This window comes from Microcebus murinus, chromosome 2 (assembly GCF_040939455.1).
Source record: "Microcebus murinus isolate Inina chromosome 2, M.murinus_Inina_mat1.0, whole genome shotgun sequence".
Taxonomy (NCBI): Eukaryota; Metazoa; Chordata; class Mammalia; order Primates; family Cheirogaleidae; genus Microcebus; species Microcebus murinus.
This window is the reverse complement of record NC_134105.1, coordinates 125,219,745-125,236,871: the sequence shown is the minus strand read 5'-3', so window position 1 is coordinate 125,236,871 and position 17,127 is coordinate 125,219,745. Positions and strand designations below refer to the sequence as shown.

At 48.5% G+C, this 17,127-nt stretch overlaps 1 protein-coding gene across 2 annotated transcripts in view; it reads right to left on the bottom strand.

Annotated features, from left to right (window-relative positions):
* The window catches only part of FAM163B (family with sequence similarity 163 member B), an 83,256-nt gene extending 66,357 nt beyond the window's left edge, over window positions 1-16,899 (bottom strand). For both annotated transcript variants that reach the window (XM_012772564.2, XM_076000421.1), the window contains exon 1: window positions 16,097-16,899. Coding sequence is in view for 1 of the 2 variants with exons in the window: in XM_076000421.1 (XP_075856536.1) it covers window positions 16,097-16,835 (739 nt within the window). In the remaining variant the exon portion in view is untranslated. The remainder of the gene's footprint in view (window positions 1-16,096) is intronic.
* Between the last annotated feature and the right edge of the window lie 228 nt (window positions 16,900-17,127).

The following is a 17,127-nucleotide window of genomic DNA, read 5'->3' as shown; positions in this document are numbered from 1 at the left end:
GCTCCCATTACAGGCATATACTTGTAAGTCTCGGGTGGGAAACAGAAAGAACTATCGAATTCTTGTTACACTCTCATTTGTGGCAGCTGTGAGATGGGTTTCTAGTGTAATTCTCTCTCCCTGCCTTGATATGATTGTGTGACCTTTTACAACCATTCTTTCCTTTGTTCCTTTATTCATCCATCCATTCAACAAGAGCTTTTGGCACCTACTTCCTGCCAAAACCAATAGGACTTTTTCCAAGCTTAAAAATCCCCTGACTTTAAGCAGCATGCATCAAGTAGGGAAATGGAGAGGTGGGTTGTGGTGTCTGGTGCAGAAACAGCTGTGTTAAAACCCAAGCTCTGTTATTTACTAGTCATCGATTCTAAGTCTCGGTGTTAACAGCTCTAAAATGGAAAAAATTCCTCACAGACCCACCGTGAAGGGAAGGGGAGAGTGTGTATGGCACTATACTCAACGGCTGCACAAAAAAGGCGTCAATAATTGTTAGTGCAAAGACAGTGACCTGACCCACCCCAGTCAATATGCTCTTTTGAGCTCATTTTGCCTCCTAGGATAGTGCTCTTGGAGTTTTAATCCTCTGGTGAGCCAGCGCTGCCTTTGCTCTGACAGATGGGCTGTACTATTTTGAGAATGTGATCTGTACCAAAGTCTGCTGTGAAGCTCCTGGACCTTCTGGGAGGATAAATACATAAAGTCCAGTTAATAAATAAGCACACAGACATCAAGGCTACCAGCTGTCGTAGTAACAAGACTTTATGCTTTCCTGGCTCCTGTCATCTTCGGGACTGAAAGCACTTAACGAATTAGTCTCGCTCGCAGTCCTCCTGGAGAAAAATACCGCGTGTCTACAACGTGCAGCCGCAACAGCCAGCCAGAGATCAATCGCTTTTGTGCACATTGCCGACCAGATCCCTAGGGCAGCTTTGTTTGTTGCTTGTTTGTTGCATAAAAGTAATAATTGCATTTTAGAAAATTTTAAAATTACATGAGTCAAAGATAAAATTAAAATTCTCTATAATTCTGTCCACTTGGAGATAAGCATGGTTAACATTTTGTTATACCCCCATTCACACAGCACACCCATACACTCGCTGGGATTATACTGTGTTCCTGCTGTTTTATAATTAATAATATTCACGACTATCTTTTCAGGTAAAATATGTTTCTACATTATTTTAAGGTGGCTGTTTACTAAAGAAATTCCCTATTATTAAGCATTTCAGTGAATATTAATTATCTTAATTGTACGAACAATCTTGTGTTTTCTCATTTTACAATTTAGGGAGCAGCATGAATGTTGGCATGTTGCATGGAAGGGAGTGGCGGGTTTGTACAAGTACCCGCCACGTGGTGTGCTAGGGCTGGAACCAGACTGTGGGGGCTTGTGGGACACAGAGAAGAGAGGGACACTGAGAGGCTGAAGCAGTTGTAGACTTTAGAAAGTGCCCCGTTGCAAGAGGGGATGCACCGGGGAGACTAGAAGGGGCGCTGCAGACCCCATGCCATCTGCTCCTGCCTTTACCACGCTGTCAGTTGCTCCTTGAGACCCAAAGGTGGCACTCGTGTCACGATCTGGCCCTTCCAACTCCTCCAGCCACCTCTGTCACCTGTCCCTGCTCTGGGCTCTGGTTTCTGTCCTGCCGTGCCGTGGTGTCCTCTGGCTCTTTGCTGGGCTGTGCAGACCTGGCGTGCCCATTTGCCTGCACTTCACTTGGTTGACTGAATTTTAAAAATCAGTTTAGGTGTCACCTTCTCCAGTTTTCCAACTGTTCCCCTTCCCCTAGGCCAGATTAAACTTCCCTGCCACAGATTTCAACACGTCATGCTTATAGAGTCGTGGCACCTCTATACTCTGTTACCATTTTGTGTCTGTCTCTCTACTAGATTTTGAGCTGCCTCAAAATCAGTGTCTTATACATTGGGCATACCATGGGCACTCAATAAATGCTACTAAATAAAGTAAAAGAGGTCCCAGAACTAGTACTTCCAACTCTTGAGTATGATTGAAATACATGAGGCATTAGGAACAAGCAAGGCAAATTCCAGATCCATCCACATCTCTCATCTCAACTGCTGTGCTCCAGGGTACCCTCAGTCTCTTGCCTGGACCACTGTAATCATTTCCCAGGTGATTGCTACTCAGCACACAGATGATCTTAAAATATTAATCTGCACCCATCACTTCCCTACTTAAAACATTGTACAAACATTAGGATTAGTCTTACAGCAGCATGGCTTATAAAGCCCTGAATAATCTAGCCTATCTCCCCAGGCTCATCTAACACCCCTTCTCCTTTTAGTCCCCATACTCTGGCCAATTAGCCCTCTTTCTGTTCTTCAAACAACCAAAGCCCTTTCTTCTCTTGCCAGAAATGTTCAGTCCCCCATTCCTCAGGTGACTGACTCCTTCTCACGCCTCAGGTCTCTGCTAAGTGTCAATTCATCCATGAGGCCTTGCTTCATAATCGAACCTAAAGTCTCCTTTCCTTCTCTGTCACAGTAGCCTGCGTGTTTTCTCCAGATCATCTTTATACTGTGTAATTGTATTTTTATTTTTGTGGCCATTTATATGATAATACTTTCTACCCTCTTATTTAGGGGGGTGATTTTGCTCCCAAGGGAGCAATATTGCCCCAAAGGGCAATATCTGAACATAGTTTTGGCTGTCACAATGTGGGTGTACTACTGGCATGTAGGCAAAGAGGCCAGGGATGCTGCTGGACATCCTATAATACACAGGACAGCAACCCACAACAGTTATTGACCCCAAATGTCAATAGTGACAAGATTGAGAAACCCCCTGTGGTCTGTAAGTTCCACAAAGGTAGGGGACCTTGCCTATCTTGTTCACCAGTGTCGTGCTAGAGAGATGTAAGTGCTTGATATGTAGCTGGAGGGAAAACAGATAGATGGATGCGGGGGTGTCATTAAAACTGTTTAACATCTGGCAGGGCATGTCAGGACCAGTCAGAAATGCTGCCTGTAGCGCTGAAGCTGGGGAAAAGAGGCCTCTCTGGACCAGGAGCTGCCCCTTTGGTGGCTGGACTGTGGGAAGTCTGGGGTCCTGAGGGAGGGGCTGAGGCAGCCCAGGGGAGGAGGAGTCAAGGAACTCCAGAAGTACCCATTTGCCATCTGGTAGGAGAGTATGTAAAAATTCTAACAGCTGCACGGCTCTACCAGCTGCTAAAAGTCAGTTCTGGATGGACAGATGGATAAACAAGGCCAGGAACACGAATGAAGCAGCTAGTGAGTTGGAGGAAGGAAAGGGGCTCGAAGGGGCCTATTTCTAGTGTGTGTATGGACAGAGAAGCTCCATGCCCTTCACATCTATCAGACTTACCTGCTAAGAGAAGGTATGGAATGTGCTAGAAGCATTAGCACATATAAAAATGAGGCAGAGAGAAAGGGTGGAACATTCATTTTTTTCTTTCTGTTGTTTTTTCTCCTAAACCAGAGGTGGGGAATCTGTGGCCTCAAGGCCACACATGGCCCTCCAGATCCAAGTGTGGCCCTTCAACTCCCTTTGTTCTGTGTAGGATTTGTTCTGTAAAATTTGGATTCAGTCAAAAGGCCAAACTCAAGGATCCAGAAGGTCCCATGTGGCCCCAAGGCCTCAGGTTCCTAAACCATTAAGGCCTGTTTCTGAGAAACTGCAGCATTTTTTCCTCAAATACTGTAGTAAAATATCTTAATTTAGACTCTAAAAGAAAATATTTTCAAGTACATTCTGAAAGATCCAGAAGATAAGAGTTACCATTTGTCTGTCAGTAGGGAAACAGCTGTGAAGATGGTCCGGACTGAGGAAAGCTCTGAAATCCAAATAAGCATTCTCTCTCCAGAGCAAACAGCATGTCCTTTGAGCAAGGTTTTGCTGACAGAGACAAAAAGGGGAAAAAAAGGCTACAAGAAGACTTTTTGTCCAGTCTACCTTTCCCTATATGGCCTTTCCAACTAACAAGGCATGAGGAATTCAATGGCACCAACGTCTGTTAGCCACGGCACCTCACTGAGCATCTGATTGGTCTGACCCCTCCTCTGTATGGGGAAGCTGGGCTGAGCAGCTCTGTTGGCAGAGTCTGGAGAGGACGTGGGCTTTTAGCAGCCGCACACCCTTAAGCTATTCTCAACACATGTAGGACTTGTTCACATGGATATTTTTGCCACTGTCCTGAACTCAACAGGTTGAAAAACTTCTTCATCATTTCCCCCCAAACAACAGCTCCCATTTCTGTTAACATAATTGTCATTGTTCAGTTGCCGAGGCTCAAAAACTTGAATCCTTTAAACCATACTTCATTCCCTATAGGGACTGTTTCAAACCTGTACCCTTCTTTTCATGCCCTGCTTGACCAATCCTCTTTATTCTCAGAAAACAACCTTGTCTGTATCACGAGGAGTACTGATGTCATCAGGGGCAAATTCCTTAAGTTTCCTACCCCATCCATACCCTAGCCTAAAATCTTATTCAGCATTAACCCAACCTTCATTGTCTTCACTCCATGTCTAAAGGCTGAAAGGCTCCCCCTCTTGGTCGTCTACTTCCGCCTCCTCCTTTCAGCCCACGTTCCTCTGTGTACTCTCTGCCTGTACCTTCCCCTCTGGACTCCATCCCTTCAGCCCATGGACATGACCAAGTTTCTTCCACTCTTAAAAAACAACTCATTGTTTCTCCTCACATCTCCCCATAACTACTATCCCAACTCTCTCTCTTTTCCTTCCCAACAAAGCTACTAGGGATAAAAAGTCTGCACTCGCTGTCTACACACCTTCACCACCACCATACAGCTGTTGCTGCTTTTCTCTGCCCCACTCAGCAAAACGTCCCTAATGTTTGTTTATACTTGCTGTCTCTGCTTCCTTCCAACATGTTCATTCTGAACTTACTGAAATCTGCCTTCCAACTCCTACCCTCTACTCTGAAACTTCTCTGACAAAGGTCTTCAGTGATCCCTATACTGCACCTCCTAAACACTCTACTGCTGGTTAGACACTCCTGTTTGAAACTTGTTATCACCTAACTTTTCTCTTCTTCAACCATTCATGACACCACCTCTCCTGGTTCCACTTATGCCTGTTCCTTCTCTGACTGCTGACTCTACCATTCCCCTCTTAAACATGAGTCTTTCCCACTTTTTTGTCTTTGCCCTACTACATGTGCTTTAGGCACTCACCCGTTTATAGGTGAGTCCCAGAGCTAGATCTCTCGGTTGAACCTTCCTTGAGTTTTAGACTTGTACTGCCAAGGGACTCCTGAACACTGTATTCTTGGATATCCCACAGGAATCTCCAATTCAAATGGTCTAAAAAAGACCTCATCATTTTACCTGCTCTTTCTCCCAAGTGCTTTTCCTCCTATATTTCTCTTCTTTAATTTCTGGCACCACCATTCACCCAGTACCCATGCTCAGTAACTGAGTCATCGCAGGCTCCTCCTTCCCTCTCTCCCCTCACATCAAATCAGTGACCACGTTCCAGCCATACAGTCTCTTAAGTGTTTCTGGAGTTTGTCCCTTCTCTATTACCTATTACTCTATTATTCTCTATTACCATTGTCTCCATTTGGCTCATTAACTCTTGACTAGAGAGTTACAATAAACATACCTCCCTTCCTGACCACTGGTACCCAGCCCTAACCCTTAAACTACACAAGGCATTTGCTGCCTCTTACTGTTCCAGATGTACCAGCTTGGCTTTTTTAATTAGACTGTGAGACATTTGAGCACATGGATCATGTCTAGTATTTTGTTGAATCTTCCAAGGTGCTCAGCAGAGCACTAGGCATGGAGCAGATGCCCAAAAGTGAAATGAGGCAGCAGTGAGACCCATCCACTAAGAGAAGGCTAGTATCAAACTATCAGCACCCTGAGAGAAAGGCTGCTATTCATCTAATTCCTTTGCCATAGTGACAGGATATATTCAGTGTCTGCAAGACCTCAGCAAAGAGGTGGGAAATGAAGGGTTGGGGAAGGGACTCCATCATGGACATCATCATGGATTGTGGATTCACTGTGAGGGCTCAGCTAAGTTCAGAGATTTTGAATCCATAGACACTCACATCTGTAAGGTTGTATGTGGTCCTCAAGCAATGCTCAGTGGCTCGGCATCTTGGAAACATGCCCTGCGTGTTTTGTGGTTTCACTGTGGAAATAAGAAGCCACAGTTCAAATCTTTCATGAATCTGTTCTGTTTTCTTGAATTAGAATCTAGAGTGTTCTATTTCCATTATCTTGCAAAAATCCTTATTCGTTTGAGGCTCATGCTATTTGATTATTCTTCACTGTACTCCCCCATCCCATCACTGACTCTTCTTCACTCACTGAGAACTTTGGCAGTTGTTTCCCCTATTCAAAAAATTCTACTGTCATCCTAAAAAGCTTCAACACATATACAAACGACCTCTGTAACACTCTAGCCTCAAATTTCCTTGATCTCCTTAATGCCAGTGACTTTTCCTTTCATTTCACTCACCCATTACTGTGGTCTTATCTTGGACCCATATCACTGGAACTGTTTATGGTCAACCCTCACCTGGACTACCATCACGCTCATCTGACCAATCCTTCTGCCTCAAATCACAGCAAATCTTGGCTATAACCCCATCCTCCAACCACATCCTCCCCTACTCTTCTACCCGACTGTTCCTCCACTGACTGCTACAGTGACCTTCCTAACGTGCAAACCAGGTGTTATGCCTCTGCTCAAGCATACGCATCTGCAGGGGCAAGTCAAGGTCCTTTGCCCAGCAGGCTGCCACCCAGCCTCTCACTGCAACCTGATGTTTCATGTTCTGACATTACTGGATTACATGCAGTTCCCAGTTCCACTTGCCATCTCTTGAGCCTCTTGGACCTCCCTCTGCCTGGAAAGGCCATTTTCCTGCTTGTCTGAGAAGATGTTCATCTCATGTCCCAGCTCAAATATTACCTCCCCTGCCTAGTCTGGGCACAGCCAGAGGCTCTTTCTCACTTTGTGATATAATCATACAACTTTGATCTTATCGCATTAATATCATGAGGGAAAGAATCATTTCTATTCACCTGCGTCTCAGCCCCAAGTGCAGGCCTGGCTCAAAGTTGGCTTCCACAGACATCATGAAAAGAATGGGGGAACGAGTGCCAAAATTCTCTGCATACAGGCGAGGTCAGAGGAGGTTGGGCTCTTGAATTAACCAAACCTCTTTTCTCTTCACCCTGGCCCGGTGCCCTGCTCATATGATTAAACCCCCTAATAGTATATGCCCTGGCTAAGCACCATGTACAAATCCCTCAGCACTAAGTAGTAGAAAGGCTTCCAGGTGCTTAGAAAAGGACAAGTTGGCACCTCAGAGATGGGAAGTGAGGCAGGTGGTAGATGGAGAGACTTCTGAAGGACTAGCTACCTGGGAGAACTGGTGAATACTTTATATTAAAACCAATCATGTTTTCCGCATTGTGCAAATCACTGACAGTAAGGACAAAAGTTAAAATAACAGCCCACATTTATTGATCACTTTCTATGTGCCTGTCAGCCACAACTCTGTGGGGTAGGTGTCATTGTTATTCCTGTTAACGGGTAAGAAAATAGGTTCAATGTCACAAAGCTAATAGGTGTTCCGATATTATCATCTTTTTCTAGTTTCCTCATCCTTTCTTTCCTTTTTTTTTGGAGACAGAGTCTCACTCTGTTGCCCGGGCTAGAGTGCCGTGGCATCAGCCTAGCTCACAGTAACCGCAAACTCCTGGGCTCAAGTGATTCTCCTGCCTCAGCCTCCCGAGTAGCTATGACTACAGACGTGTGCCACCACGCCCCGCTAGTTTTTTTCCCCCATTTTTAGCTGCTTGGTTAATTTCTATTTTTTTAGTAGAGATGGGGGTTCGCTCTTGCTGAGGCTGGTCTTGAACTGCTGACCTTGAGCGATCCTCCTGCCCTGGCCTCTCAGAGTGCTAGGATTACAGGTGTGAGCCACCGCGGCCTGCCACCCTTTCTTTCTTTACTGAATCCTTTCTCTTAGTCCTCATCACACCCATTGTAAAATGAACCACTTCCTCTATCCTGCCTCCCCCTCTATCTTCCTTCCAACTTCCTTCTCTTCACCCTCGTACCCTCCCTACCACACACAAACCTACCTACACCTGCCCTTATCTTATCTTTCTCCAGTTACCCCAGGAGAGTGGTCCCTCTTCCTCTGAGGACTAGTCCGTCACCTGCAGTGTGATGCTGTCCACCCATCTTCCCAAGCACAGTGCTGCACAGCAGATCCCTAGAACTTACTCTTCTCGCATAACTGAAATGCTACACCTGTTGACTCTCAGCTGCCCCGTGCCTAGCCCTGGGCAATCACCATTTCGTTCTCTGCTTCTGTGAGTTTAACCATGTTAGATACCTCAGATAAGTGGAATCATGCAGTATTTGTCCTTCCATGTGTGGCTTATTTTACTTAGCATAACATCCTCAAGCTTCATCCACATCACACATGGCAGGACTTCCTTCTTTTTTAAGGCTGAGTAATATTCTGTTGTATGTATATCACATTTTTAATCCATTCATCTCTTAATGAACATTTAGGTTGTTCCTGCTTTCTCTTCTCTTCTTCAAGAAACACTCTACTCTTGGCTTTTATGACATTTCCACCTCTTGGTCTTTCTCTTCTCTTTCTGGTTCATCCTTCTCTGTCTCCTTCTCAGGACCACCCTCCTCTACTTGAGGTTTAATTCCAGGCTTTCTCTCTAAGCCTGCCCTCTCTCCCTAGCAGTCTCCTCCATGCCATGGTTTCAGTTACCCTCTAGATGTAGCTGACTCACAGAGGCATATCTCCTGCCCAAACCTCTTCTCCAAACTCCTGTCTGTATATCCACCTGTCCTCTTAACCCATCCATGTAGATGGTTCAAAGTCTCTGTGAGTACACCCTGGCTGAGATTCACTTATGACGTCTGCCCTGAAGCCTAGTCCTCTAAGACTATTTCCTGTCTCAGGGAATGGCACTGCTATCCACTGGCACAAAGCTGGAAGCCTAGTGCTCGTCCTCATCACCCTTCCCTCAACTCACCTAAACCATACCTTCCTCTCCATTTTACCCTCTGGACCCTCTCTAATCTATTTCTCTCCATCTCCACTGCAGCTCCCCAGCCTAAACACCTGTCACCCTTTGCCTAGACTACTTCAAAAGTTTCCCAATAACTTTCCCTGATCTTTTCTTGACGACCTCAAATACAATGTCCAACTATATAGCCAGAGTGATCTTTTTGAAACAGAAAATCTGTCACTCTCCTAAGTACTTCAGTGACTACCCATTGCTGTGGAAAAAACATCAGAATCCTTAATGTGGCTAATATTCTAACCCCTTTCTGCCACTTCTGCTCACCTTGTAGGAGTCTCCCTCTCTCTCTCTCTCTCTGAACCCCAGCTCCACTGGCCTTTAGCATCTCAGAATGCCATATTCCTCCTACCCATGGTCTTTTCACATTCCATGAACATCCTCTTCCAGCTCCCAAACTCCCCTCACCTTCTCAGCTCCTTCAGGTTTCAGCTCAATCCTCACTTCCTGAGGATGATTTCCCAGCTCCTCCCTGAATGTCCCCAGACTTTAAACACTCTTATAATCCCATATACCTCCACCTTCATAGCTTTTGGCACAGTGTTTCTTTATATTTGTTTTGGGACAAATGTGTTTACCCTGAATGACCTCAACCTTCTGGAGGGCTAGAATTTTGACTATCTTTCCTCCCCAGCCCCAACACTGTAACTATCCCCAGTGACATTCAATAAATACTTGCTGACATCTGGAAAATGCAATCCTCACTTTTCAACTCCAGCCCTAGCTAGCTCCTGGCCTCATTACTCCACTGATATTGTCCTTGCTAAAGTCATCAACCACCGTTGAACTGCCCAAACTGTGTTTCTATGGAGCTCTGGTGTTCTACCAGTGGGACTGAGGGTTTCCTGTGCTAAAATAGAATCTTGGTAGTCTTTCCCCTATTCACAGAAAAATAAATAAGCTGAAAGGATATTTCCAATTTAAAGCTTTTGTCACATAAAGTTTTCTTAACACTTGGCACCTGGTACTCCATGTCTATGGTAGAATCTAGTGTAAGATACCCCCTAATTTTAATAGGTCAAAAATATATTTCCATTCATTTTATTTTTTTTTATTTTTTATTTTATTTTTTTATTTTTATTTTTTGAGACAGAGTCTCGCTTTGTTGCCCAGGCTAGAGTGAGTGCCGTGGCGTCAGCCTAGCTCACAGCAACCTCAAACTCCTGGGCTCGAGCGATCCTTCTGTCTCAGCCTCCCGAGTAGCTGGGACTACAGGCATGCGCCACCATGCCCGGCTAATTTTTTATATATATATCAGTTGGCCAATTAGTTTCTTTCTATTTATAGTAGAGACGGGGTCTCGCTCTTGCTCAGGCTGGTTTTGAACTCCTGACCTTGAGCAATCCGCCCACCTTGGCCTCCCAGAGAGCTAGGATTACAGGCGTGAGCCACCGCCCGGCCCCATTCATTTTAATATTTAATGGTACTCTCCAAATAACACCATGATTTCCAAGGGTTTCATGACATTAACAAATTTTTGAGACCCATTGGCCAAATCCAGAGAAATAGTTTTAGTCCTCTGATTTGTTCTTTTGGTGGTATCTGATACTGTTTATCATGTTCATTCATTTTAGCAACTGGTATTTACTGAGCACATACTATGTTTTCCCACAGCCCATTGTCCCTGCTTTTATTATGGCATTTGCCACCTCCTCTTGTGATCTCTTGCAAGTACTATGAGCCCCTGGAGGGTACAGGGACCACGGCTTTTCCTTTTCTCTCTCCAAAGTCAGCCCAGCACTTATGCCAGGCAAACAGACCGCGTGTGCTGAATGCAGGATTGAATGAGTAAACAAATGAATAAAATGGTGCAGCAGAAGGTGAACCCTCAGCACTAGTGCTCTTACTCCCACACTCTGCTGCCTCCCCACGGAAAAAGCCATAGAGACCCAGTAGCTTTCTACAACAGAAATGTTGATGTCACATATCTAAAATACCAGCCATCATTTTAAAAGGCAAAATAAATCTGATATAAGCTTATTATAGTTTTACAGGTCTTGTGGGATTCACTTCTATGTCTAATTCTAACCCATCATCAATCCCTGTTGATTTTACCATGCATACACAAAGCTATAGTAATTAACTATTAATACTTTATGGGAATATGAGCAGTGTCATTCTATAAGTACTTAAAAATGCCATGTATCATGTCTGTGGCTGAAGTTGTGTAAATAATGAATTACTAATACTAATGTTTCTTTGAACACTCCCAATTCTATGGTAACCCTGTGCCTTTGTCCAAGTTGTTCTGAGGTCTGCCCCTTCTCCTGGGCTTGTCTATCAAAATCATATTTTATTTTCAAGGCCCAGTCCAAAAATCACCTCCTCTTAAGAAGAACTTAGTGATCTCTCAGAATTACTTGGGCCAGTGTTGCATTCGCTGCAGTCACTCTGCATCTAATGGCATGCCACCTGTACCTCAACAGTGTTTGCTTCTTCAGTCTGCACAGTCCTGTCAGTGAGGTGAATGTCCTCTCCCTGACACAGCCTGCGGGCAGCCTGAGCCTGGGGCCCGCGCCGTGCTCATCTTTCTGCCTCCTCAGTGCCTTGCATAATAGACATTTTCTGAATTCAATTTGGTTAAACTGGTCATCCTGCTACTAGTATGCTATGTAAATTTTTTTTTTTTTCTGGTCATAAGGTGACTTTTTTTTTCGTTCTTTGTTTTTAAATAGTGGGGCTATCTGACTTTGCCCCTCCTACCTGGGTTCTGGCAGCCTTAGTTGACAGCCCAGCCCAGCTTCTTGCTCGCAGCCCTGTAAGCAACAGCATCATGTTAAAAAAAAAAAAAAAAAAAAAAAATCAACTGCCTTAAGTGTTCCAGAATTTATTTGGGGAAAAATTCAAGCTTTTTCTTTTTGAAGTAGAATGGGAGTCAGAGGTGAACCCTGGCCAACGAGCTGCGTGGGAGGAAGTTTGCAAAGAAAGAGGCTCTCAGGCTGTTTCTTCTAAACAGAAGACAGACTCCCAGCACAGATCTGGGGCTCAGGGGCACCATTGCTGACCCTTCTCCTTGGGTGCAGACACAAGGCCTCACGAGCCCATCTTCACAGCCTTCTATACCAAAGCACTGACAGCCCCTCCTCCTCCTCCTCCTCCTCCTCCTCCCTTCCCTGGGGAAATCACATACGCAGTCTACTCAGCCCCAGCCCTAATGCACACAGAGATAGAAATAAGATAAATGGAAATCCAAACCCAGAACTGACTGCTTTGTCTCTGAACCATGCCTTGTACAAATTTCTATATATACTGCAAAGATAGCAACTCATCTATCAAAGCATGTAATACTCAGCACATGCTGTTATAACCCAGACTGGGTCTGTAAGCCCCCATATGACACTCCTGTGCCTGTGTTGCAGCTTACTGTGTAGAGAATGGAAACATCAGTGAGGGAAGAGCAGACAGACATGTTACTTGATGGCAAAGAGCCTGGGCTCTCACACACATTCAAATTCAAGAGATTAAATGAGACAGTGCAGGCATCAGCATCAATAGTGGTAACTGCATCAACAACCTTCCTTCCTCCTCTCAGGCAATACAGCCCTAGACCCCAGAATAATTTTCAAACCTTTCTTTCAAATGTATCTCTCTTCTCCTTTTTAAGGTCCAAATACAACACCAGAAATAGACCTCCTCCTTTTCTTTTGCCCTCTCTAATGTCCAATCACAGTGTCCTCTTCCTCCCTTACTCAGTGTTATCTAGTTGCTGACACTTTATCCTGTACGGGGGAACATTAGGGCAATAAAAAGAGGCATGGTTTCTATTTCTGCATGTTGTTTTCAAGGCTGGATGATCATATCTTGCCTACCCAGCTCAGAGAGCCTGCTGTCCAAAGACACCTTTGCAAGTACAACTCGGCATATTTCAAAGGAATTCTGGATGGCCCAGATACTATGGGCACTTTGTGGTCTCACAGTCCTTTAACTTTTAATCCAAAGGGAACTTCTCAAGTAACCTGAAGGGCATGGGGTGTGTCACCCCACAGTTAAGCCAAAGCAGCATTTGAGGGAACACGTCAGGCACAGGGCAGAGAAAGAGGATTTTTAAATAGTTAATGTATTTCCATGGTTCAAAATTCAAAAGGTTTTACAGGCCATGTTTCCTGGAGGCAAAAGACATTATTAGGTTTTGTGTCTATAGTTGCGCAAATACAAGTAAACATCTCGCAATTTTCCTCCTTCCTCTTTTATAACACAAACAGTAGCATATTATAAACACTCTATGAATGTTGTTTTTTACACTTAGCCATATATGTTGGAAATCATTCCACATCTATTATATAGTAAATTTCCTAATTCTTTTTCTATGAATGAATAGGACAGCATTTGACTATCTGGAAGTACCATGAGATATTTAACAAGTCCCCTTTTGATAAGCATGTAGGTTGTTCTTTAATGGTTCAAACAATGCTATGATGCACACGTCTTTGTGCCTGTATGCAAGTATAACAGTAAGTTAAATTCCTAAAAATCACTGAGTTAGATGGCATGGGCATTTCTAATTTTGACAGGTGTTTTCAAAACACCCTTCAAAGAAGTACCAATTTACTCTCCCACAAACAATATATGAAAGTGCTTGTTCTTCTAGAACCTAAACAACAGTTTATCAATCTTTTTGATGTTTGCTAAGTGAAAGGGAAATAAGTATGTTACTGTAGTTTGCACTTTACATGTTAAATAAATCAATCCTTTGTGTATGAATTAAGCCCCTGAGTCCTAGAGGGAATGAAGAGCATCTAGTTTTACCAGACCAGCACATTCTTGAAGTCTAGTGAGGTCACAAACATCTCGAGTCTACAAATAACAGCCTTTAATCATGATAGTTCCGGATTTTCAGCTTTTGTGTGCATCTGTTCTACGTGGGAAGAGAGTGGCACTAAGGAAGGATCAGGGACTTTGGAACCAGAGAGACCTGGGCTCCAAGCACTGCTCTGCCACTTGCTAGCTCTATGGTCTTAGCAAATTATTTAGCCTCCCCAAACTCAGTCTCCTCACATGAAAATTGGGGATAATACTGATTTTGCAAGGTCTTGTGTCTAGCACATAAAAGGTACTTAATAAATGGTAGCAACTTTCATTAGTATTAATAATCACCAGGCTAGATTCTAAGCCTCGGTGCATTTTTCACAATTAACAAACCCTGACATAGCGCAGCCAGAGTCAAATGGCTTTTTTGTTAAATGGCCACCAGAAGATTCCCAGTTCCTCCTCTAATCCACCTCTGCCTTTCCCCAGAGTTTTCAGATCACTAAAATCCCACCCTGGACTCTGGGTGAGAGCTGGACTGTCGCTGTGCCAGGCTCCCCTGTTGCCAGATGATGTTCATACTCAGACTGAGGCACTCCCCGGACCAAGCAGTGATCACTCCCAATTACAGATGGACAAGCCACAGAAGAAACAGATTCTTGGGCAAATATGAAGGACTTGCTCTTATCAGCACCAGTCCATCTTGCCTTGCCTTTCCAGAACACTATTTCTGATGAGGTCTCTAGCTCTGGCAGGAATGCTAGTGATGTCCACTACTAGGGTTTCTGCCTACACGTGTGACCCTCCTGACACCGCCTCAAATGACTTCAGTCGCTGTTCCATTCAGAGACGGTCCTCATTTCATACGCCAGGAGGACAGAAATGACGGCCGCGCTCCTCGCCCGTGTGGGGAACTGCGAGGAGGGGCCGTGCGATCTGCCCAGCACCCCGGCTGAAGCCCAGACCCACATTTCAGTCTGGGTGCCAGCATGCCCCGTGTCTACACGCTGGTCCACATCCTCTTGGGCTCAGCAGCTGGAACCGCCCCAGAAGCTGAGAAGCTGTGACCGCTTTCAGGGGGCGCCTCTGCTGTCCCCGTGCCGTCGGAAGAAAGGGCAGGACGCGGACGGCTGCCACATCCCAGCGCTGTATTCGCACGGAACGCAGGCTGCCTCTCGGCCTCAAGCCCCAGTGAGTGTCGGGCGGCTGAGCCTGCGGGCCGAGCTGGGTCCGGCGGGGCGCTGGGGCGTAGCGGGCGCGGAGACCGGCCCAGGCCGCAACCCTGCCAGGCACACGGCGCCCCGCCCGGCCGGCCCGCCCGTGAGAGCCCCACCGCCCGCCGGTCGCGAGGTGGGCGCGGGGCCGGGGCGGCCGTCCGGCGGAATGGAGACGGCTCGGCCTCCGCGCGCAGCCCCGCCCCGCCGCCCGGCGGGATCGACAGAGAGAAACTTCCAGGGCCCCGCAATTCCGCCCAGAGAGGAGGAACCCTAGGGTGACAGAACACCCGTGGCGTGTGGAGCCCGAGGGCGCTGGCAGAGGGACAGACCCCCAGCCTGCCCTCCAGCCACCCGCCGAGCCCTGAGGACCAAGGAAGCTGCCCTTCCAGCCGCCTCGCGAACGCGGCGCCCCCGCTGCGCCCGGCCTGACCGGCCTCGCCCGACAGCCTGCGCCCGCGAAGCGCCCGCGGCTGGGCTGACGGGCTCGGGCCGGCGGCGCAGGGCCCTCCCGGGCAGGGCGCTGGCGCGGGCTCGGGGCTCGGGAGCGCGCGGACCGCGGCCGGGAGGAAAGTCCGTCTCCCGCCCCGCCCCGGACCCGCAGGCCCTGCCGCCCCGGCGCCCGCCGCGCCCGCGAAAGCGCCTGCCCTCGCTGTTTTATGGGACTTCAGGACCGTCGCCGATAGCGGAGCCAGGTCGCAAGACTGCCCGGAGCGGCCGGCGCGAGCCCGGCGCCCAGACCGACGGCGGCGCCCGCCCGGCCGGCCCTGGCGAGCCCCAGGCGCAGCGTCGCCCGCTCGGGCGGTCGCCGGGAACCCGGGTGGGCGCGGGCGCCGCGGCTGGGGACAAGCGAGGAGAGCGGCTGTCGCCTGCCGGGGGAGGGGGCCTGGCGGGCCGGGCCCCCTGAGGGCGCCGCCACCCGAGCCCGGCGCGGAGGCCAGAGATGTGCCCCGCGCCGCCGCGCCCCTCGGAGCGAGAGGTGCCTGCAGCGGCCCGGGAGAGCCGGGCGCGGGCGCGGACCCAGGCCGGCGGGCGGAGGCGGCCGGGCGCGCTTACCTGGTGTCGCGGCGCCCTCGGAAGCGCTCCGTGGAGGCACACCCGCGCGCCGAGCGCCGTCCTCGGCCGCCGGCCCCGCCCCGCCGCCGCCGCCGGGCGCGGAGGACCTTCGGGCACCGCGCCGAGCCGCCCCGTCTGCGGCTGTCTGCGCGTGCCGGGCGGCGCACGCGGGGCCCTCTGCCGCCCGGGCGCGGAGCCGCATCGCCCTCCAGGCGCCGAGCGGCCTGATTGGCGCGGCCGCGCCGGGAGCCCCGCCGGAGAGGCTGGCCCGCGGGCGCCGAGGGAGGGGCGCGGCGCGGCCGGCGCCTTCCAGAGACCCCCCGGCCCGCAGCCTTCGGCCGGACGCGCAGACGCAGGAGGCGGCGCCCAGGCTCGGGGCGGTGTGCGGGCTTCGCGGCTGCAGGCGGGCCCCGCGCGGAGAGTCCCGCGAGAGCGAGGCCGTGGCCGGCGCGTGTCGCCGTCCTCGAGGTGGAGGCCCCACGGCCCCCGAGCGGCGCGTCTGATTTCCCACATCCGCCTGCACGGGTCCCCGGGAATCCAGGGGCACCGGGACGTCCCGCTTGTGAGGGCGCCTCACGCCCGCGGAGGGTCGCGCGGGAGAGGGGCCGCGGCGCCTGCACCCCAGACCTGCCCGGAAGCCGCCTTCTGGTGCTGTGGCAGAGCCGCGAGCGGCTTCCTTGCTGCGCCTCAGAAGCCTGAGTCCTGACACCAGCGGTTCAGAAGGTGTGTGAGAAAACATGGCAAGTTGAGATGGAAGGACACGGGCACTTCTTAGCACGTCCAAAACATCTTAAGATGGATCTTTTACCTGTTGTGGTCTGTCCATCTTTCTCCTGACCCTGCTTTTCATTCTTGGTTGGACTGAAGACGGGAGGAGAGAGGGACGGCTCACCCTCGTTAGTGCTCAGGGAGGGAGTGTTCCCACTACATCAAAAGTTTTCCTCTTCATATCCAGGGCAGTCTCGGGTTTCAAGGCAAAGGAGATCAATTTAAAAAACAAAACCCCAAAATTCTAAAACATTGAAAACCAA